Source organism: Bubalus kerabau, chromosome 20 (genome assembly GCF_029407905.1).
Source record: "Bubalus kerabau isolate K-KA32 ecotype Philippines breed swamp buffalo chromosome 20, PCC_UOA_SB_1v2, whole genome shotgun sequence".
NCBI lineage: Eukaryota > Metazoa > Chordata > Mammalia > Artiodactyla > Bovidae > Bubalus > Bubalus kerabau.
This window is the reverse complement of record NC_073643.1, coordinates 62153839-62177879: the sequence shown is the minus strand read 5'-3', so window position 1 is coordinate 62177879 and position 24041 is coordinate 62153839. Positions and strand designations below refer to the sequence as shown.

The 24041-nt window shown below is 55.1% G+C and overlaps 1 protein-coding gene across 2 annotated transcripts; it reads right to left on the bottom strand.

Annotated features, from left to right (window-relative positions):
* Positions 1-819: 819 nt before the first annotated feature.
* On the bottom strand, positions 820-23837 carry TXNRD3 (thioredoxin reductase 3). Of its 2 annotated transcripts, none has more exons than XM_055557835.1 (14): positions 23291-23837; positions 22615-22719; positions 22334-22406; positions 21292-21411; positions 19001-19224; positions 18724-18839; positions 17896-18121; positions 16989-17081; positions 10709-10785; positions 9810-9966; positions 9094-9201; positions 5243-5338; positions 1414-1548; positions 820-1261 (listed from the first exon to the last, which is right to left on the bottom strand). In XM_055557835.1, exons 1-14 carry the CDS (start codon positions 23333-23335, stop codon positions 1199-1201), a joined length of 1638 nt encoding a protein of 545 aa, XP_055413810.1. In that variant the 5' UTR covers positions 23336-23837; the 3' UTR covers positions 820-1198. The 2 variants fall into 2 exon arrangements, with proteins under 2 accessions (XP_055413810.1, XP_055413811.1); XM_055557836.1 differs by having other exon boundaries at positions 19001-19143.
* Positions 23838-24041: the final 204 nt, after the last annotated feature.

Sequence of the window (24041 nt, the reverse complement as noted above, 5' to 3'; positions counted from 1 at the left end):
TCAAATGCTCTTTCAGCATCAACTGATATCATGTGACTCTTTTCCCTTCATTCTGCCGATGAGGTATACTGCGCCGATTGGATTCTGCGTGTTGAGCCATTCTTGCATTCCAGACACAGATCTCAGCTGGTTACAGGGTGCAATCCTAGGAGAAAATCTACCTGAAGAAGAGACGGTGACTAGATGCCAAGGCCGAGACAACGCAGACAGCAGTACTAGCTGGCCAAGGTGCTGAAACAGCCGTCATGAAAACGCTCCAACAAGTAAGAGAAGATGCTCTGCTGGTGTTACACCCTGTCCGCCTGCCGGCAGCCCACATGCAGGAACCAACAGCGTCTCCTGCGGGCCACCAGGCTGCCTCCATGGCAACCGCTCCCCCACTTCGCCTGCTCGTGTCTCCGCAGTTGCTGGACCCTGGGACTGGTAAGCTGGGCACCCCGCCCCTCTGCAGCCTCCTCTGCCGCCTCCAGGAGGGCAGCAAACACCCTGTCCACAGACCGTGACCCCGACCTGCTTACTGGCCTAAAGTTTCTTTAAAAAAGAAGTTCTGACCAATGGACCAGTGGGCCAGTGGGAGGAGGACAGCCCAGGCCCGCACCGCCGTCTGGAACCCTGGACGTGGGGCTGGGGGGTCTGCTTGGGAGGAAACAGGCTCCTCCCCAGGGAAGGCTGCCCGCCTCCAGGCCTTTTAGATGCCGACAGGCCTGCACAGCCCAAGGGCAGGCCCTGACATCACCTGGTCATCTGCTGAACCAGCCTGTGAGTGAACAGACTGTGAGCAGAACCGTTTTAAATAACTTTAAATTAGATTTCACATAATACAGTACTGAGAACCTTTTAATATTACTCTGAAGATCAACAGGCTGAACACGCCCCCTGGAGTCAGTTTCATAACAGAGACTGTTTCCTGGAAGCAACAGGGAGGGGCTCAAACCGCAGCAAGCAGGAGTGCTGACCTGGACGAGTCGGTCGAGAGAGGCCTCACGGAGGAGCTGGCGGGCAGAGGTCAGTCTTGGCTCACCTGGAGGCTCTGAGCGAAGACGTCAAGGAGGCAGCGAGTCTGCCCTCCCGTCAGCCCAGCCGGGCAGTGGGCCCTGCGCCGTCCCGCCTCCTGTCCCCAGGCAGCGCGGGCTCCCTGAGCCGCACGTGCCGTCTCACCGCCACGGGGCGGGACAGGACGGGGCGGCGGGGCCTAGCCTCAGCAGCCCTTCTGCGTGATGTCCAGTCCCGATGCCTTGGTGATCTCCAAGGTGGTGAACACCTGCCCAGGGAGGAGAGACAGCGATTCACACGCAGCTGTGCAGATGCCAGTTTTAGGAGGACGCGTCCCTAATGCGACGCTGATGCCGCCCTCGAGAGCACACGGCTGAGGACAGCGGGCCCCTCCGCATCCCCGGACCCCAGCGGGCGCACCTCTCCGCACGTGGGGTGGATCCCGATGGTGTCATCCAGCAGCTGCTTCGTGAGCCCGCACTTCATGGCGGCGGCAAACCCCTGAGTGATCTCCCCGGCGTTCGGTCCAAGGACGTGAAATCCTATCACCCGATCCTTCCGAAAGGAAGCCAGTAGGTTAACACCCCGAGTAGGAGCCTCATCACCCCAAGTTCACGGCTGAAACTTACAGCGTCTCCCCCAGAAAAGCGGCTCTAATGCTGCCCTGAGCCCAGGGCACCACCAGGAACCCGCGCCCTTGAGACTCTGTGGGGAGAGCCCTGGGCACACGCCCTGAGGTACCGTGAGCCCCGACCCATCAGGACGAGTGTGCACCCGCTGCCCAGAGGGGTTCCCAGCGTGGTGGACACTTCCAGTTACCCCGAGAGAGCACTGAATGACAGTCCGACGAGTCGGGGCTAACGGCCACGCTGGGGCGCGTGCCCTCCGAGCAGGGCCCCACTTCCGGCCCAGGGCACAGACACGGAGGAGTGGGGGCCCTCCCCCCTTGCCCCCACACCACACACCGGGGCAGTCGATTCATCCCGGGCACCCCGGGCCCCAGCACTCAGCCTCCCCGTCAGGGCTCTCAGCTCTCTCCCCACATCTAGAGCTTCAGGGTCAACAGTGCACCAGGGGAAGGCCTGTGCCTCCACACTCCCGGCCCCCACAGCGGGCCTGCGGAAGAACACCCCACAGTGACTGGACTCCCTGGGGGCCGTGGGCGATGCCCGGAATTGCTGGGCCCCACGGGAGGGACCCTCGGAGGGTTGCACGAGGTCACATCATTGGCAACGTCATGTCTGACCTCCCCAGAAAGAATCTCAGACTCTAAGAAGGGAGGCGCCCCATCCTGGCACAGCCTGGCACACTCTTCACCAGCCTCGAGGGGCCGTGCTGTCCCCACGGAGGGGTGAGGCGCTCTCAGCCTTCCCTCGTGCTCCACAGGGGGCCCTGCACCCGCCGCTGTGAGCGCCTCCATTAGAATCTGAGTGATTCTAACCAGGCTTTCACGGCATGGAGACATCTCCTGACTGCCTGTGACGCGGCCCATCCACAGGCAGACCTCGCTGTGTCACACACAACTGTGTTCCTTGCAGACTGAAGGTCTGTGTCAACCCTGTGTTGAGCATGTGTCCTGGCAACGTCTTTCCAGCAGCAATCGGTCACCTGGTGGTTCTGTGCCACACTCTGGTAACTCTCACACTATTTCAAACTTCTTCCTTATTATTGTACCCGTGATCAGGGATTGCGATGTTACTCCTGTAACTGTTCTGGGTACCGCGAACCAGGTCCATGTGATACGGGGACCTTTGCTCAAGGCTCCACCAACTAGCTCCAGCCCCCAGCCTGTCTCCCCCTCCTCGGCCTCCCTCTGCCCTGGGACAGGAACACACTTAAATTAGGCCAATAATCTGCCAATGATGGTCTCTGAACGTTCAAATGGAAGGAAGAGTCGCATGCCTCTCCTTGACATCAGAAGCTGGAAATGGGGAGGGCAGGTGGAGAGCCAGGACAGGCCAAGAGCTGGGCCTCCTGAGCCGGACAGTCAGCCAGGCTGAGAACACGGAGGGACAGCTCTCCAAGGAAACAGAGAGTGCTGTTCCAGTGAGCGGAGGAGCGGGGGGAGAGCATCGGCCTGCCTGCTGGCGTGGGTGGAGGCAGCTCTGGCGTCCAGGTAGAAGACCACACCAGCCGCCATGCCCTCCGATCAAAGCCTCCAGAGCAGGGCTGTGATCCCCTCCGGTTCCATGAAGGAGCAGAGAGGGGAAGCTGCAGGGTGGTGGGAACTGGTGGAGCGGGCTCGCAGAGACTCAGGAAGGAACCGTTTCACAGAGACGGCACCGCGGAGCCGGGGCGGCAGCAAGCGCCGACGCAGAGGCTGCAGCCCTTTACCCAGAAGACCTGACCTCCCCAGAAGCTCCAACACCTAGTGGTTTTCAATGTGGATGGAAAGATGCATCTGGGGCGTTCGTGGGCTTCCCGGGTGGCGCTACTGGTAAAGAACCTGCCTGCCAATGCTGGAGACGTGCGAGACCTGGGTTCCGTCCCTGGGTGGGGAAGAGGCCCTGGAGGCGGGCACGGCAACCCCCTCCAGTAGTCTGGCCTGGAGAGTCCCAGGGACAGAGGAGCCTGGCGGGCTGCAGTCTATGGGGTCACAAAGAGTCGGACAGGACTGAAGCGGCTGAGGGCGCATGCAGTCCTTTCACAGTGAGAGAGGAGAAGTCAGAGTCTGGCTTCACAGCCTCAGAGGACAGGCCGCTTTCGTGCTGGGCGCTGACACACGGGAACCCAGCGCTGACCTACCATTCCCCAAACCCCAGGGCCTGTAAGAATTAGGCTGAATCGACTCTGGTTTACGCTCAACAAAGCCTGGATGGCATCTGCTTATAACATGGTTTACGGAATATTTTAAGCCTACTTAAAATAAGCCTACTTTTGAAACCGACTGCTCAGAAGAAAAGATTCCTTTCCAAATATGAGTGCCCTTTCCAAATGACATGCCCTGACCCCCCCAGAGCTCCGACGGAGACGCACAATGTGGGGGATGTTGCTTTCACACCAGCTAACACAACAGCCCTCTGTTGTCCAGCAGTCAAGAAGCAATCTGGACTTCCAAGTCTTATTATTGGACAAATCCATTCTGCTAGGCTGCAGCTGCCACAGACAGTGAGTCCTCTGGCGGATCCGGGCAGAGTGGACCGAAGGCCTCTGGAGAGGAGTCCCATCCCAGATGCCGTAAGAGCATCGCAGCTCATGGGACGAGCTCAGAACAGAAACCCGAGAGGTGTTTGGCAGAACCTGACTCTAGCCCCTGAGGATGACAGCGAGGGGCCCAGGACTTCCTGGAGGAAGGAAGGGAGACGTGGCGGAAACAGCAGGAGGACGGGGGTCAGAAGTGGGTCCTGAAGACGGGGCTGCGCTGCCACCTGAGGATGAACCGAACACAGGAGGAGCTGCTCCCGATGGACGAGCACAGACAGCGGTTCCTGAGGTGGAGCCACTCCTGCAAGAGGCCGTGAGCGCAGCCGTGATGACAACCAGGACTCGGGACACGACTCACACTTGGCAGATGAAGGATGGCAGATCGGCAGTGCCACTGTGGGGGAGACCATCAAACACCACTGCCGCTCCAGGGAAACCACGCATCAAAGACGGGTCCTTCCGAGCGGCCAGCGTCCCGGTCACCTTGTTTTCAGAAACAGCTGCGGCCACCCCAGCCTTCAGCCACCTCCACCCTGATCAGTCAGCAGCCCCAGCACTGAGGCCAGAGCCTCCACCAGCAAGAGGATTACAATCTGCTGAGGGCACAGCTGATGGTTAGAACGTTTAAGCATAAAGTATTTTTAAATTAAGGTTGTACGTTGAATTTTTTAGACAGAATGTGACTGATAAAGACTGTAGTCTGGTGTAAATGTGACCTCACACACACAGGGAAACCAAGCAATACTGGGGCTCGCACGACCGTGACATTCGACTTATTGCCAGGTCTGGAACTAAACCCGCAATGTCTTCAAGGTACGCCTGTGTCTCCAGACGCAGACGGATGCGCCTACGCTGTGTCGTTGATGGCCCAGATCACGGCAGAGCCTGAGGCGCCACACCGCCAGTCAGAGCGCCGAGAGACACGATCCCAGGGAGAAAGGGAGACACATGTCCAGCCCCTGCAAGCCCAGCACCTGGGCGGCAGTCTGAAGGATTTCTGACTAGCCCCGACAGCTATATTTAAGGAGATTATGAAAACCCAGATACGAGACTAAAAGCAACATTTTAAAATCAAAGCATGCCCGCTTCCGACCACATGACCTACGTTGTCCAGTTTATTGCAGATTATCTTCGCGTAACAAGTGTTGTTGTCTCTGCCGGCCACTGTCCACTCGAGAGGCCAGAACAGAGTGTGGTAGACCTGCAAGAGACAGGCAGAGGTCAGCGTCCGTGGAGGTGCCCCCGCAGGGCTCCATGATCACGTGGAGACGCCCCCAAAGGGCTCCGTGATCACGTGGAGATGCCCCCACAGGGCTCCGTGATCACACAGAGATGGCAGTTTGTCCACCAGTACTCAGATACTTAAACACGCATGACCCCAGCTTCCGAGTCTGACGGAAATAAACTCTTCTGCACATTTTATTCGGAGAAGGCAATGGCACCCCACTCCAGTACTTTTGCCTAGAAAATCCCATGGATGGAGGAGCCTGCTGGGCTGCAGTGCATGGGGTCACTAGAGTCGGACACGACTGAGCAACTTCACTTTCACTTTTCACTTTCATGCATTGGAGAAGGAAATGGCAACCCACTCCGGTGTTCTTGCCTGGAGAATCCCAGGGACAGGGGAGCCTGGTGGGCTGCTGTCTACGGGGTCGCACAGAGTCGGACACGACTGAAGTGACTTAGCAGTAGCAGCAGCAGCACATTTTATTACAAACTTTTTAATCTCTCTGGCTACAAGGAACATGAGATAAATGCTTCTTCACCCCAAGGTATTATTCCTAAAATATACCCCGAATGTTAAGAAAACAGATGGCGCCAACTCTTGAGATTATAAACAGGATTTCTGAAACAAAAGCTCCCGGCTTCAACACACCCCGAGTCCCGCACAGGACCCTCCCCTAGACCCCCTCCACCCCCTTCCTCATGCACATGGTTGTCGTTCAGTCGCTCAGTTGTGTCTGACTCTGTGACCCCAGGGACTGCAGCACGCCAGGCTCCCCTGTCTTTCACTATTTCCTGGAGCTTGCTCAAACTCACGTCCGTGGAGTCAGTGATGCCATCCAACCATCTCATCCTCTGTCGTCCCCTTCTCTTGCCCTCAATCTTTCCCAACATCCGGGTCTTTTCCAATGAGTCGGCTCCTCACACCAACGTGTTAGCTGTGCTTTTCCTCCCAGTATTTGGAAGATTCTGCTTAAGTATTTGATCCTCCTGGTTCAAAGTGGGCGTGAAGTGTGGACCCAACTTCACATTTTTCCTAAATGCCGTCCACTTACTCCAACACCCTTAATGAACGTCTTTTGCCATAAATTTAAAACACCGCCTTTATCACATGTTAATTCTAAGCACCTGAGTCAATCTGGGCTTCAGCTTCTGTTCTGCTGGTCTTTCTGTCGCCCGCGTGCCGCTCAGCACAGTTTTAGTGCCTGTGCCCGCAGGATAAACTACCATCCGACACGGCTAGCGCCCTCCTCCGCCCGGTGCCCTCCTTGTCCAGACGCTCCCTTCAGAGTTCCCGAGGGGTCCAGTCGTTAGGACTCCGCTCTTTCTTTTTGTGGGGGTGCAAGTTCAATCCCTGGTTGGGGAACTAAGATCTAACAAGCTCAGTGGCACAGCCTGCCCCCCAAAATAATCTCCCTAATACTGCCTTTTTAAAGAGTTTTAATTGTTAAATCAACTTAGGCACAAGAAGTGCAAATTTAAAAGCTCTGCTCTGTGACCGGCCGCCTCTGCTGCCTGGTGCCCTTTTCAATCAGACACAAGTGCCTTTCCTCTTGCTTGTCATCAGCCTGCACGCTTCTAAACAGCACACTTTCGCTGTGGTCACCTGCTCCTGGGTGGGCTCTCCTTCCTGGCCTGCCCTCCTGTTCAGGAGGTTTCACTCTCTCTTCCCTGGCCTCTGCCCTCCCACCCGCCCTCCCAATTACACTGAAATCTGTAAGCTAGATCAGTGCCCGTGTTTCCTCACTAGGAGGAAGCTCTTCAAGGAGAAATGGGCTCCCACGTGCGGGGGGATGAGGCTGGACCCCGACCTCACACATGTACAGAAAGTTCTCAGAATGGATCAGAGGCCCACATGTCAGAGCTGAAAACCGCAACACTCTAGGAGGAAAACACAGGCATCAATCTTCACGACTGTGGGTCAGACAATGATTTGTCAGAAGTGACATCAAAAGTACATGTGACGACAGAAAAAAAAAAAGACACACCAGACTGCACCAAAAGGAAAGGTCTTTGTGCTTCAAAGGGCACCATCAGGAGAGTGAAGACAGAACCCACAGGAGTGGTGAGAACTTCCATAAATTGGCCCACGGCCTCTCACTAAGCTTGTGCTGCGTCTCCCTGATAACACTGACGCCGAGAATCCTTGCACATGTCTGCTGGCCACCCGTGCACGCTCTTGGGGAAATATCCTTTGCTCTTTTAAAAGCCGGGTTGTTTGGTTTTTATTGTTGTAAGAGTTCTTTCATATTCTACATACAAGTTCTTATCAGAGATCAAAGTCCGGAGGACTTTATGGTGTGAGTTTTGTGAATGAATTCCATTTTCTTATCCCATCTTACTGTGCCTACCCTCACCTTTTCCCCTTAATTTCCTCACTTGAAAAGATACAATATGTGGATTTATGTGAGGTTTCCTCAAGTCTCTTTATAATAGGAATATCAAAAATACCAATAGATCAAATTTTCAGTCCTGCAAAATGCAAAAGTGAAAGTCTAGACTGGGTGTGCTGATGTGCAGGGGGCCTTAGGAGAGACCCAAGGGTGACCCAAGACAGGGGCTCTTCCTACAGACACACCCTTCATCTGGGCTGCAGCCTCCTTCCTCTCACGTGCCTTTGGAACTAAGCGTCAAATCCACGATGGCTACCGTCACTTGTCAGAGACCCGAGTAAAAGTTCACCGCTCACACAGCTGGTTCACTATTCCCACGAGTTAACTATAAACACTGATCAAATTGCGTCCTCTGAAATGCAAACTTCTCACTGAAAGCACCACCTAAACAACAGCCCCTGAAAACGTGGTGGTCCTAACCCTCTGACCCCCTTCATCCCCCACCCCTCCCACGTGGGGAGAAGGGCAGGAGAAAGCCACTCGGACCACCCACCACATCACAGCGAGAACACACTGTGAGGCAGTGTGACCAGACGGGCAAGGGTGGAGGGGAGCAGAGAGCAGCTCTGGGGGCGTCCGAATGGCCCGCAACCCTGCAGCGCCACAGCCCTGGAACCGCCCTCCTGAGCCTGCAGATGGGGAGGGGGGCTACCAGAGCCACTTCCTGAGCCTGGCCCCGCCGCGCCACGTGGGGAAGGTGGACAGAGCCAGCTCGGGCCAGCAAACGTCCCCACGATGTGCGACTGAGACAAACACAGGGTCAGTCAGTTCCTCCAAAGACCAGAACTGGCACTGAACTTGCAGTGGGGAGAGGCCATGTGCATGTGGCTGCCACACGCGCCTCTTTCTGCAGGAACGGAAGCGTGACCTGCAAGTGTGTGTGCACGCACACACATGTACACACGTACGTGCACACGCACATGCACACACATGTACACACGCGCGCACACACATGTACACACGTGCACGTGCACACACACACACGTGAACCCCAGCAGGAGAGGAGGAGCTGCTGTGGCCCCCAGCCCCTGGCCAGCCCCCCTCCCCACAGCTCCCGGGATACTCCGTGCTCCCCCAGGGGCCTCCCCCTCAGACGATGCCCATGCACTCAAAGCCCTTGTGTGCACAGTCTGCGTCCTTCTTCCCAGCTGTGTGACAATCACGCTCTGCTAGAGACAGGGCTTACACGATTTACTTCCCACCTTTCCCAAAGCAGGAATGTAATTTCCGACAATGCAGCCGTTACAGGAACTTGCAAAACTACAGCATAAGAAGTGGCCCACAGGAGAAACCATGGATTAGAGGCGAGGTCTGAGAATGCACCAACCACACATCTTACATTCAGGTTCTCCGCCTGGTACACCTCGCCAGCCTTCTCCTCTGAGCACCCACAGCAGCCGTACTCCAAGGGCGTGAACACCACGGTAGGGACGCTGACGTAGTCACACTGCAAGACAGACAGCTCGTGTCTCGTTTTGTCCTGTTTTTTACAGTGAAAATCCGCACAATGTACATTTATAAACAGAAGACAAACAAGCACAGCCCAGTGCAGGTGACCACCACCCACCACAGTTCGGGGAACTGAGTCACTGAGCAGACAGGGGAGCCCTGACTCTGGCTGCTTCAGTGAGACCGGGACCCCCCAGCCACGCACGGGACCGCCCCTGTGAGGATGAGCAGGAAGCCCTTCCGCCACATCGGGCAGGGCGACAGGCCGGCCTGCCAAGGGGAGACGGCCACGCACTGAGCCCATCAGATCCCGAGCCGCGTGGCCCTGCCCCCGGTGCTGGAGCAGCAACCCAACCAGGACACGTTCCCCGACCCCTCCTGTAAGAAAAGATGGCCCCACCTGGGTGCCCCCGCGTCACCCAGGACAACACCCTGAATGTAAGATGCTCAAAGCCTTTGCTCAGAACCATCAGCAAGTGGTAGGGAACGCACATGACACAGGGGTGCCTTCCCAGCACGACGGGCACACGGTGCGCACACACTGACGTTCCTCCCGTCGGGACTCTGATTCAGACGCTGTCCCAGAGACAGCAGTGAGAAACGCACCTTCTCTGATCGGCCCCCGAACAGCCTTCGCGCCAGCAGCTTGCCCGCCTGCACGGCGACCGGGGTGAGCTGCGGCTTGCCCTCCAGGACGTCCCCGACAGCGTAGACGTAGGGCACACTGGTCTGCTCCTCGTCATTTACGGGGATCTTGCCCGTCCTATTGTGTTCGGGGAAGAAAAAATATTACAACTGACTCTGCACTGCTGGAAGCAGACTCTCTTCCACCAAGCGTCCCTGGACCCATGGCTCAGACAAACCACTGCCTGCTTTCTGAGCGCTGAGGACAGCGCCAGGCCTCCCCCAGAGTTGAACATGCTGCTGCTGCTAAGTTGCTTCAGTCATGTCCGACTCTGTGTGACCCCATAGACGGCAGCCCACCAGGCTCCCCGTCCCTGGGATTCTCCAGGCAAGAACACTGGAGTGGGTTGCCATTTCCTTCTCCAATGCATGAAAGTGAAAAGTGAAAGTGAAGTCGCTCAGTCGTGTCCGACTCTTAGTGACACCATGGACTGCAGCCCAGCAGGCTCCTCCATCCATGGGATTTTCCAGGCAAGAGTACTGGAGTGGGGTGCCATTGCCTTCTCCGAGAGTTGAACATACTGCTTTGGAATTTTCCTCCTTGCCTGATCAAGGACAGACAAATTCATTCTAAACAGAAAGTGGATGCATACATTTCCACAATTATTTTTTACAAGTAACTGCTTAATGCATGAAATATTTAAGGAAAACATTAAGAGTTATCAACTGATTAATGAAATAACTGATAATACAGAGCTGACAGATTACTTACTACAAAATAAATTCAGAGCACCTCAGTAATGAAGTCAGAATTTCCCAGGGGCGATCTGTGGAAACACTGAGCTTTGAGCAGGGCTGGGCGCTAACACCAGGGTGCTTACTTCTCACTGACGTTCACACCAATCTTCTCCAGCCCTAACTTCTTCGTACAGGAGTCACGACCAATTGCTAACAAAACCTGCATTTAGAGAGATGGCAGAAACACAGATCAACGCCAGGAACGAAAACAAGAACATCACGATGAATCTTTCAGAAGCTGATAGGAGAATAACAGAATGTCATCAACAGCCTGTGCCTATCGATTTGACAGTTTAGATGAAATAGATGCCTGCAAAGACTTTACCAAACTCACACCCCCAGGACTCAGTGACCTATGGCACAGGCTGCACCACGCCCCCTCCCCTAATGCGTGCCGAGGCACTGACCCCCAGGACCTCAGAATGCGACTGGATTTGGAGACGGGCCTTTACAGAGTCGATTAAGGTACAACAAGGCCGTTGTTCAGTCGAGAAGTCTTGTCTGACTCTTTGTGACCCCATGACCTTGTAGCCCGCCAGACTCCTCTGTCTATGGAATTCTCCAGGCAAGAATACTGGAATCAATGGGTAGCCACGCCCTTCTCCAGGGGACTGAACCCTTGTCTCCTGCGTTGGCAGGCGGACTTTTCTACCAGGGAAGAGTGTCCTAGTTCAGAACACAACAAAGTACCCGGATGAGGTTCCTCTCTGTTCTGGAGGTCAGACTCCTGAGACCAAGAGTCCACAGGTCAGTCTCCTCTGAGGCCTCTCTCCTTGGTGCGTAGATGGTCACTTTTTCTCTGTGACCCCGTGTGATCAACCCCTAGATGCTATGGCAGCTCAAGCAGATTAAGGGCTTCATACTCACAGAGACCAAGTCCACGGTGTAGAAACGTCTCCGAGAGTTAACTCTCGGGCCAGGTGGCCTTGTTAGTAAAGTGCACGCGACACAGGGAAAGCGCCGACGACACACGAAGCCCCCAGGACCAGGAGCAGGCGCAACATCCCAAGGCCTGTGTGTGAGGCGTAAACGTCTGACACGAGGTCAGACAAGCGCAGTAAAAAGAAAAAACTCGAGAGGGCACCCCTGGTGGCTCATGGTTAAGGATCCACCTGCCAGTGCGGGGGGCACGGGTTCGATTCCTGGTCTGGGAAAGGCCTGCGTGCCGAGGGACAACTAAACCCCTGGGCCACAGCTACTGAGTCTGGACGCTCCAGAGCCCACGCGCAGCAGCAAGAAAGGCCGCTGCAGTGAGAAGCTCACACAAGGCGAGGAAGAGCAGCCCCCAGTCGCTGCCACTGGAGAAAGCCCGCACGCTGCAACAGAGACCCAGCGCGGCAAAACACTAATAATTCAAAACAAAGAAAATCAGAAGCCAACACTCCCCATGAACGCAGACGCCAGCTATTTAACGGATGCCAGCAAATAAAATAGAGCAACATAAATAAAGGATAATTGATCGTGACCAAGTATTTTGGGCTTTGTCCCAAAATACAAATCTAGTTTAACATACAAACCAATCAATGGAATTCATCATTTGAACAGAATAAAAAAGAAAAAAACTTACTCATCCCAATAGAAGCTGGGACAGCATTTGACAAAAGTAAGCACCCTTGAGGATTTCAGTAAACGCCTCGGAGCTCTAGGACTAGAAGCACGCGGGCCCAGCCTAACAGAAGGGTCTGCAGAAGCCTGAGGGTGTGCACGCTCGCAGCAGAGAGAGGCCTCACCCCCCGACGGGAGACCCTCACAGGCTCTGCCAGCCCCCGCGGATGTCTTAGCAGGGTAACGAGGCAAGAAAAGGAAACAAATGCACACAGACTGGAAAGAAGAAACCAAACCACTGTCTGATGCAGAACAAATCCTAAGAAGGCGATACAGAAAAATCACGTGTATTTCTACGTACTACCAACTAACTGCTGAATATTTAAAAACTTAAAATGTCATTTGCAGAGGTTAAAAATATGAAGTACTCAGAGATACATTTAACAGAAACATGAAAGACCTCCAGAGAAAAATGATAAAATGTTGCTGAGAGAAACTAAAGAGCCTGCAAACATAATAAATGGAAAAAACACAGAGGTTCGTGTACAGGAAAAATCAATGCTGCTGATTTAAGATGTCAGTTTTACCAGACTCATCTATATAAGCAATACAATCTCAGTCAAAATCCCAACAGGCTTCTTCTTCAAAATTGGAAAGCTGGTTTTAAATTTATGTGGAGGAAGCCACCTAAGTGTCCACGGACAGATGGATGGATAAAGAAGATGTGGTGAACACATGCCATGCAATACTACTCAGCCGTAAAAAGGCCCCGTGGCACTGCAGCAACGTGGACGGACACGGAGACGATCGCACTAAGCAAGGGAACCAGCCAGAGACGACTGTCACCTGGTGTCACTTACATGTAGAATCTTAAAGAAATGGTACAAATGAACTTAGTCAAAAACCAAAGCAGACTGCCAGACACAGGAAACAGACTTAAGGTCACCAAAGAGGCAAGACGAGGAAGGGATAAATTAGAGGTTTGGGATTGACAGACACACAGGATATATATAAAGTAGATAATTAACAAGGACCTACTGTAGAGCACAGGAAACTATTCAGAATCTTCTAATAACCTATAATTGAAAGAGAATCTGGAGAAGAGCAGGTGTATAAGAACCAGCCACCAACACACACCACACAGACGGACCCCGAGGGGTGCGGACGGCATGGCTGCAGATCACCCATGACTCAACAGGAAAAGCTGGCAGAAAAAGAGCAGCCTTAAGCAGTCCTTTGACTGTTACAGAAAACTGAACATATCTTCACTGAACATTCTAGGCCCACTCTATCAAACACGCAAGGCTGTACACTGTCACCCTGCTATGCAACCTCTATGCAGAGGACATCATGAGAAACGCTGGACTGGAGGAAGCACAAGCTGGAATCAAGATTGCCAGGAGAAATATCAACAACCTCAGATATGCAGATGACACCATATGGCAGAAAGTGAAGAGGAACTAAAGAGCCTCTTGATGAAAGTGAAAGAGGAGAGTGAAAAAGTTGGCTTAAAACTCAACATTCAAAAAACTAAGATCATGGCATCGGTCCCATCACTTCATGGGAAATAGATGGGGAAACAGTGGAAACAGTGACAGACTTTGTTTCCTTGGCTCCAAAATCCCTGCAGATGGTGACCGCAGCCATGAAGTTAAAAGATGCTTGCTCCTTGGAAGAAAAGCTAGACAGCACAAATGACAAATCTAGACAGCACATTAAAAAGCAGAGGCATCACATTGCCAACAAAGGTCTGTATAGTCAAAGCTATGGTCATCATGTACAGACGGTGAACGCTGTTCACATCAGGCCATCAAGAAGGCTGAGCACCGGAGAACTGATGCTTTTGAACTGTGGTGTTGGAGAAGACTCTTGAGAGTCCCTTGGACTGCAAGGAGATCCAACCAGTCCATCCTAAAGGAGATCAACCCTGAATATTCATTGGAAGGACTGATGCTGAAGCTGAAACTCCAACACTTTGGCCACCTGATGCAAAGAACTGACTCATTGAAAAAGACCCTGGTGCTTGGAAAGATTGAAGGCAGGAGGAGAAGGGGACGACAGGGGGTGAGACGGTTGGATGGCATCACTGATTCCATGGACATGAGTTTGAGCAAGCTCTGAGAGCTGGTGATGGACAGGGAAGCCTGGCGTGCTGCAGTCCCTGGGGTCCGAAAAAGTCAGAGACAATTTAGAGACTGAACAAAAACAACAATTCCAGTAGCAAATAAATGCTTGTAGAGAAGAGAAAAAGAAGGGCATGTTCTGGATTTCTTTCATGAAACAGAAAACTTTGATATCAAAATCTGGGAAGTTCCATATGTGAAAGGAAAATTATAAGCCAATACAATTCATGAATATAGATACAAAAATTTTAAATAGCCAAATCTAAAAATATATAAAAAGAACCATTCATTATCCAGTTGGATTTACACCAGTAATATAAAGTTGACTGTAAATCAATATAATGCTACACACTAATTGATTAAAGAAAAAAATAATCATTAATAGCCACAAAAGGAACATTCTTACAGCTGAATACCTACTGCTGACTTTTAACAAACGAAAAACCAAAATAACAACAACAACAAAAACAACTTAGCAAACAAAAATAGAAAATGATTTCTCTACCATGATTATCTACCAAAACCCTATGGAAAAACCTTACTCTTTAACCATGAAACCCTGGAAACCTCCCTCCCGACCCCAGAGCAAGGCTGGCGTGGCCAGGTCTGCATTTCCTGTCAGTACTGCGTGGGGGCCGTGGCTGGTGCCCTCATGCGGAAAAGGAAGAAAAGGAAGAGTCAACAGAAGGAAGCAAGTCCTTGCTACACATGTATAACAAAGATGCTGAACCGTTTAAGGACACGTGATCGAATGGGCTCAGCTGCATCGAATCACACAATTCAATCACACAGTCACACAATCACACAGTCACACAATCACACAATCACACAGTCACACAATCACACAGTCACACAGTCACACAGTGACACAGTCACACAGTCACACAGTCACACAGTCACACAAGTGAGCAGCCTTTCTATGTATCAGCAACAGACTGTGAAAGACAATGACACGTTTTCAAAACCAGCACTTGTAACTATACAAAAATATGTAAATGCCTAGGAACAAGCCTAACGGAAGATGTTCTTGATGTCTATAGAGAAATGTACTAACTTTGCTGGGGCCTACGACAGACGGCCTAGGTCGAAGGGCAGACGCACCGTGAGCCGGAAGCCTGGGCAGTGCAGCACCGGGCGCTTCCAGTGGTTACACACGCACCGCGGCCCTGATCAATCCCGACAGGGGCACCGCGGCCCTGATCGATCCCGACAGGGGCACCGCGGCCCTGATCGATCCCGACAGGGGCACCGCGGCCCTGATCACGATCCCGACAGGGGCACCGCGGCCCTGATCGATCCCGACAGGGGCACCGCGGCCCTGATCGATCCCGACAGGGGCACCGCGGCCCCGATCACAATCCCGACAGGGGCACCGCGGCCCTGATCACAATCCCGACAGGGGCACCGCGGCCCCGATCACAATCCCGACAGGGGCACCGCGGCCCTGATCACAATCCCGACAGGGGCACCGCGGCCCTGATCCATCCCGACAGGGGCACCGCGGCCCTGATCAATCCCGACAGGGGCACCGCGGCCCTGATCAATCCCGACAGGGGCACCGCGGCCCCGATCACAATCCCGACAGGGGCACCGCGGCCCCGATCACAATCCCGACAGGGGCACCGCGGCCCTGATCACAATCCCGACAGGGGCACCGCGGTCCTGATCCATCCCGACAGGGGCACCGCGGTCCTGATCCATCCCGACAGGGGCACCGCGGCCCTGATCCATCCCGACAGGGGCACCGCGGCCCTGATCAATCCCGACAGGGGCACCGCGGCCCTGATCAATCCCGACAGGGGCACCGCGGCCCTGATCAATCCCGACAGGGGCACCGCGGCCCTGATCAATCCCGACAGGGGCACCGCGGCCCTGATCGATCCCGACAGGGGCTGGTTCTTATGCTTGTTTTCCTTACACCTACCTTTGGCTTTGGTCATCTTCACAACATCATTCGCTTTTAGTTGAAAAAACAAACATACTGTTAGAGTATATGAACCATACATGAATAGTGTGATCCAGGTTAGCGATAAACTACAGTTTACACGAGAAATGCTGGTGTCTGACTTGCATGAGTTTCAGTTATAATGACTGCCACCCAAGAGTCTGCGGACTACTCACACTGTTTGCAGATTTGACATAGCTCGTTTTTGTTGCTTTTGATTATAAAATATAATCAATGCTTATTGCAAAAATAGTCAAATGCAGAAATGTATAAGACATCTAACTACCCAGAAGTGAGCGCTGAGAGCAGGCAGGCACACCTACTTCCAGGTTCCCATGTAGCTCATCTAGTAAAGAATCTGCAACACAGGAGACCTGGGTTTGATCCCTGGGTTGGGAAGATCCCCTGGAGAAGGGAACAGCTACCCACTCCGGTATTCTGGCCTGGAGAATTCCATGGACTGTATTAGTCCACAAGGTTACAAAGAGTTGGACGCGACTGAGCGACTTGCACTCACACCTGCTTCCAGATTTTGTTCCCTGCACAGTTACACACACCCGCATATTTCAGCATCGTATTCTTCGTGTGCCACCAAAAACCATCAAATATCAACAGCCCAACATGTTCCATATGTACTAGACTCTCACAGAGAGTCAAAAAAGTCAACCCTGGTATCATCTCCCCACGTGTTTCATCTGCGCCATTTCACAAGAGTGTCTGTCCACCCCCGCTCGCCTGGCAGATGCTCACCGTGTTGTAGATGCCCTCCATTGTCTCTGTCCCATCCGTGGATTTCGCCACTACCTTCAGCCTCCCGGGCAGGCCCCTCTCCAGCTGCTGGACCTGGCGGGGATGGACAGTGCGCGGATTCTCTCCGCAGGTGACACGGCATGGGGGGAGGGGCGCGGCGTGTGTATGCAGGCGGGCGTGTTCCATCTGAGCACACGGGGGGTGGGGGGCGCAGGGCATGTGTGCAGGTGGGCGTGTTCCGTGTGCACGGAGCACACGGGGGGGAGGGGCACAGGGCGTGTGTGCAGGCAGGCATGTTCCGTCTGCACGGAGCAGGGCCGGAGGACAGAGGACTGGCCCGAGGGTGGTCGAGGGAGAGACAAGCCCCTGCGTGAGCGGGAAGAGCGGCGGGAAGCCGCGGGGGTCCGTGTGCACCAGGGGACCACCTCCCAGGGATGGAGACAGGCCAGGACGGCAGCGGGAGGACACCGGGCGGGAAATCGGGAGCTTTCTTTTCTCTTGTTGCATTTAAAATGTTGAGAGGCATTCGAGCGGAGGCGCCCAGCAGGCGGCTGTGTGAACGGCGTGGAGTTGAGGCGGATGCTAGTAGAGCCGTCTGCACTGAGACGTGACTTGTGGGCGGGGGCGGCGGGCAGGGATTGGAAGGGGCACCCCACCCTCAGGGTCCCTGGGGAGCAGCGTGAACAAGGGTAACCTGAGCAGCCCCAGGAGGAACCTCTCCCTCCTGGAGATGGTGGTCCAGAGGTTAGGACTCGACACCCCCACTGCAGGGGGCACAGGTTCGATCCCTGGTCGAGGAACTGACATCCCAAATGCCTCAGGATTTTTTAAAAAACCAAACAGAAGGGGAGCTTGTGGAGCTGGACCGGCAGCGCGACGGCCAAGGCGGTCCGGAGCCGGGACTCACCTCCACAGGCACGAACTTGCGCAGGAAGCGCACGCCGAGCTGCTGCATGGAGGCGCCCACCTTCTCGGCCATCTCCTGGTCGAAGCCCCGCAGGAGCACCGAGCGCACCATGACTGTGACCTCCAGGCCCAGGCCGGCCAGGAAGCCCGCACACTCCAGCGCCACGTAGGACGCACCCACCACCAGGGTTGCGCCCGGGCAGTAGGGCAGCGAGAACAGGTCGTCGCTGCAGAGAGAAGAGGCTCCATGTGGGACAGCGCCGGGGCCAGAGCAAGTGGGCACTGGGGGGAGTGGCTCTCGGGGATTGCAGGTGTGTCCACCTCGGAGGAGTACGTCCAGCCAGGAGACTGGAAATCAAACGGTGGCCCACGTGCAAAGCCTGCGTTGGGTGTTCACCTGAACAGCCACACAGTGAAAAGCGTGTTTCTTAAAGTGCGTCTGGTCGAGAAAGTGTGCCAGTCGCTGTCCTGCTTCAAACATCGAGGTCACAGGTCCTCCTGACAGCTGTCCCCTGGGAATTCCTGTCAAGTCCCAGCATCGGGACAGCGAGTCTCCTGGTCACCTGGTCCACCACCATCACAGACACGAAAGCCTGAAGCTAGCGGCATCTGCTGCTTCGCTCAGGGCTCCAGCGAGTGTGGAGCAAAGCCCAGACTCACTCTCCCGCCTGGAGGCCTGGAGACACTGTGCATCTGTGCTCTCAGCTCTGCCTTGTGTGCCCTTCCGCTTGTCGTCAACGCAAATCTCTCGTGAAATGAAACAGGGAGTGAACAGTCTGGAGACACAAATGTAACGCGACTTACGGGCAGACGGCCTAGTTAACCCCACCTGGTGATGCAGTACTCTCTGTCTCCCGGGATCCCCAAGTAGCGCGGCCTCTCTCCTGTCGCGATGACAAACTTCGCAGCAGTATAAAGCGCTTCCTGTCCTTTTTCGTTGGTTGCCTTGAAAAAAGCAAAGCAAACTTCACTTTTCCTTTAGTACCAGACTGATCGGACACCAGGACGCCTGCACACTGGTTGCAGCCCTCAACACGGAGTCCCGGTTCACGCGGGCACAGGCGCAAGTAAGGGGGGCAACCAACGGGGCCAAAGGCCCAACTAACCTTGACTTTGTGGTGCTCAACAAACTCCCCGTAGGCGTTGGCGTAGGTCACTGCCTTCTCCCGCAGGGCTAGCCGGTGGCCCCAGCTCAGCGAGCCGACATGGCTCTGGATGGCCTCTGTCATGGTGGCCCAGCTGTGCCTCACTGGGGAAAGACCAGGGGCAGGCGGGCATGAGGGGCTGCACGGCCACCGTGAAGTCACGCACGGCACACGCGCATCCATCGCTTTAAGGATCCAGAAGTGAACAGAAGATAATTAGCAAGAAGTCTTCGTATGCCAAATACAGCCACCATGGCTTCCCTGGTGGCTCAGGAGATAAGCATCCACCTGCAAGGCAGAAGACCCGGGTTCGATCCCTGGGTCGGGAAGATCCCTGGAGATGGAAATGGCAGCCCACTCCAGTACTCTTGCCTGGAGAATACCATAGACAGAGGAGCCTGGCAGGCTACAGTCCATGGGGTTGCAAAGAGTCGGACACGACTGAGCGACTCACACACACAGCTTCTTTCATATCACAAACACGTCGTAAGCAGAGTTCTGAACATGATGAAAATGCATGGAGTGGGGCGGGAAACAGCCCTCCCGCGGCCGGGCCCAGGATGCACAGGTGGGACACGGGTCCCCGCAGGCAGGCCTGTAACAGTCAACACCGGAGCTCAGGCGAGAGCTCGCCCACTTCCTGCTGAAGCCAGGCTGAGGCCGGTGGGATCAAGGCTCCTCCTTACTCCTGGGCCTGCCAGGTGGGGCTCATTTCCTGGATTCACCCCATCTGCTGATGCTCCCCAGGGAAACACTGGTCCAGGGTCCTGTCAAGCTGGGTGAGACCCTCAACCACAAACCCGGCCGACCGGGGGTTCACCCTCGGTCCATTTGGACCCTGACCCTCCAGCGCACTCAGGGACCCGCCCACCAGGCTGAGGGACCCCAGAGCACAGTGGAGGACAGAGGTCACTGCGCGTGGGGACTTGGGCGACATCAGTGATTACGGCCCAGATGTCACATCACCCTTCCTACAACCTCAGCAACAGGACAACAGGTCTAAGACGTGTGGCCAAGACGGTCAGTCTGGTGACTGTGTTCCCCAACCCCATGCCCCTGATCCCGGGGTGACGACCACCACTGACCAGCTCTCTGCCAGGCTCACGTCCTCTGTCGGCCCCTCTCTCCAGACAGGCCAGGCTCCCAGGCCTCAGAGAACTGTGCATCTCATGGCCCCGGGGACCTTTGCTTCTGGTTTGTGTAAAAGACATTTTCAGAAGTTTCACAACATGCCTGCATGTCAGCACCCTGAGAAGCAGGCTGAGATACTCGGCTCCTGGGGACCCCTCCCCCAGACCTGCAGAGTCAGGAGCAGGACACCTGGAAGGTCCCCAGGGCCCTGAGGTGGCAGGTCCATGGAAAGCCTGCTCTGCTGCGTCAGCTGACCACTCGGTCGTGTGACGAGCAACAGCATCTTAAATTCAGGTGGAAACGTCGCTCCCCTGGTTCCTCAAAGGTGGCACAGCTACCCTCACGCGTTTACTTTTCAATATGAACTTGAGAATGATCTGTCCAGTTCCAAAAGGAAAAAAAAATTCTGACATTTTCCTTGGACTTTAAATAAACTTTATGAAATAGCTCTGAGATAATGCCTTCACAGTACGTAAGCATCCCCTCCAGAATCAGAGCACGGTTTTGCTGTGCTTTCATCCTCCCTTGAGTGTTCTGTACACCCCAGCGGAGGGCCTTCCAAGCCTTGTATCACGTTTGCTGTGATCCCCGTTATTCCACTTCCTGTGAGTTACTGCTGCTGGTACGGAAGTTCCGCACACTCTTCTTCTCAACAGCTTTCCAGCCTCATCGGCTCTCACGCCCCTCTTCACTGTTCTGTGTGTTCCAGGCCTGCCGCACTCCTCCACCTTCTCAGACGCGCTCAGAGGCCCCTGGACCACCTCCAGGCCAGCGTGAACATCACTCCACCCTGGTCCATCCAGCCTGCCCGCTGCGTTCCACCCAAGTCAGGGCTCTCCTTAGACTCGCATCCTAACTCCTGCCCTGAAAGCTCCCGCACACTCTGCTGTGCGTTTGGGATGGCCGGGGCTGCAACAACCCTTCCCCAGCCCTAAGGCCCCGACAGCAGGTCTGCAATGACCGTCTTGGAATCCTGGGTCCCGCTGGCACATGTGAGCTCCTAACGAGTGTTTATTAAACCAGCATAAAAGCCGACTACAGAAACAGAAAGAGCAAGCATTTCTAAGAAACCTATCCTTCCCTCTTTCCTCCCAGTCTGGACGGTTTCACGCATCACCCACCTTGCTGACTGTACTCCCAGCCGAACTTCCTGGAGTCGGTCAGCGCCTGCCCCAGCAGCGCGGCCTGGTGCATCAGCTTCTTCGGGATACAGCCGACATTCACACACGTGCCACCAAGACCTGAGTGAGAGCCACAGCTGTGATGCTGTGCGTGCAAGTGTGTGTTCATGTGGCTTATTCACACGCAGAGTGGGTGCTATGAAAACGTGGAAACAACAGCCCTGACGACTGTGGGGTCAGCATCACACACCAGTACACAGAATGATTTGCGTTACAGTGACCGAGGGTCCCTGCAGGAGGCCCAGGAATGAGCAAATTCTGATGTGCATTTGAACAGTTTCCTGGGTACAGAACCCAAGACTTCCACCTGAGTCCCAAGCACGAGGTGGTCAGGACTGGGTCGGGCTAATTGGGCACACGCTGCTCTGAGGCCAGGCAGGGCCTGCCTCCAGCCTTTCCCTGGGCAGCCCTGACTCCTCTGGGCCGGTACCACCCGCCGCCAGCCGCCTGGACTCTCACCAACATGGGGTGAGACAGACATTCACACCTGTGCCCTCCGAGAGCGCATGCCCCTGGTACCAGGAGGCAGGGCTGTGCCCGGGATGGGGAGGCGGCAAGAGAGGAGGACAAGTGTGCACCAAATGGACTTGGAGTGAGCACACAGTACTCAGCTGACCTTCCTGCAGCCAGGGTGTCGGTTATAATATCCACGCAGAGACACAGAAAAGCGTCACGGCCAACCTAGGCAAGCATGATGGGGTACACCCCGCTCCGAGACCACAACCATGAAACACCCCCATGTGGGTGCAAAGTTATCCTGGCACACGCGGTGGAACACTTGGGGCATGGAATTTCCCTTTGCAAAATCCTCCTTAATCATTTTCGTGTTATCTTTCTGGTGTCTGTTGTTAACACAGGACCGGGGACAGTGTCCTCAGCCCAAGGCAGGCGGGTCACCCTCTGGGGCTGTGGTGAGGACCGAGGCAGACCAATGAGAACCAAAGACAACAAGCCCCCTGACGACAGCAGGAGAGCCACTCACCCCAGGCCGTGCCACGGGGGGACGGGACCACGAAGTCCAGCACCATGACCTTCCTCCCCAGGACGGCGGCTTCCTGCGAACAGAGACACACGGAGACCTCGTCGTGTTCCTGACCTTCCCCTGAAGGATGAGACCGTGTCTGTGACGAAACAGTCTCTCCTCTTTCTTAACCCAGCCATGCCACAACAGCGGCACAGTCTGGAACGGCCTAAGTATCGACGGCAGAAGGAGGCTTATGGCCATCGCCGTGAGGATCATCCGTGGGGGTTGCTTCTTCTCACCTGAGCACACGAGAGGCCCCCGGAGCCCCCACCGATGACGATGAGGTCGTAGTCATACGCCGGATCCTGCTGGAGGAGCTGCTGTAATAAACCACTCTGATGTGCCTGGGGGGAGTCAAAGGACAGAACACAGCACGACCGAGCTGACTCAGCACACACGGCTTCTATAGAAACCTCAGGGACAGTTAACCTGCAGTGCAGGTAAGCTGGAGGGTGTTCGGCTGGGCCCAACTAGTCAGACCGATGCCACAGCAGATAAATGCACTGGTTATCACCCAACAGCGAGGCACATGTCAGATGGCGGGGAGGTCGGGCCTCATCCCATGTCAGACAAGCTCGCTCCGTAAGCAGCTCTCTTAGCCTTCCTGCCGGCTCACTCTGTTCTCCTCAGACCTTAACCATAAAGATGAGCTCACTGGTGACACCTAACCTGGCCCCTGACTTCTGCTCCACTGGAGGCACACACGCCTTGCTAAGCGGTGCACTCCCCTCCCGGGTTAGAAGCTGTAAAAAAGCATGAGGAACTGAGTAGTTAAAAAGTGAGTGACTCTCGAGCACACTCTCCGCTCAGCAAGCGTGCAGGTGGACCGAGAGGGCACGATGGAGTGCCAAGCAGGGCTGGAGGTGTCAGCGGGTCTGCACACGATGGAAGACGACGGAGAAGCTGACCTCCCACCTTAGCGATTAACTGATTCCCTCTTTTCCCTTTAAAAATGTTCATGGCCAAGCAGAATCCTGCAAGCTGGTTCTGGGACGTGGGTCCCCTTCTTCCCAGATGCCGGCTTTTCTGATTGAAGCGACTTTCCTTTCGACCAGCACTTGGCTCCGAGGATGGCTGGGAGGGGCGAGCACATGAGCCTGATGTAAGACCAGGAGCGGCATCCTCTGCCCGCGTCCACCTGCGCTAGTCTTCTCTGAAAACAGTGCTCACGCACCATCGGCGGGCATGCACTGTGGGTTTTCTCCTGATTTTTCATAGGTTGACCTAAATCGTGCAACTTCCGGTACAACACAAGCCTTCTGCTTCATCTGTTGCGAAAGGTCAGGGCTGACCCGGAGGCACAACCTGATGCCCACGTGGCCCTCCCTGCAGCCAGAAGCAGCGTGGACAAGGCTGGAGGCTCCACGTGAGGCTGAACGGCAGTTCTGTCTGTGCGAGGTCGGCTGCTCAGTCATCACGCTGGCTCCCGAGCCGGCTTCTCCTGCGAGTGCCGTGCGAGCGCTGCAGGACCACAGACCCGGCGAGGCGCGCGGCCCCGGCCGGCAGCCCCCGCCTCGGGTGCTCTTAGGGGCGTCCACCTTACAGACCCGGCGAGGCGCGCGGCCCCGGCCGGCAGCCCCCCCCGCCTCGGGTGCTCTTAGGTGCGTCCACCTCGCACAGAGCTGCTGCCGGGGCAGGGCTTTCAGCCTCCGAGGAGCCCCGGCGT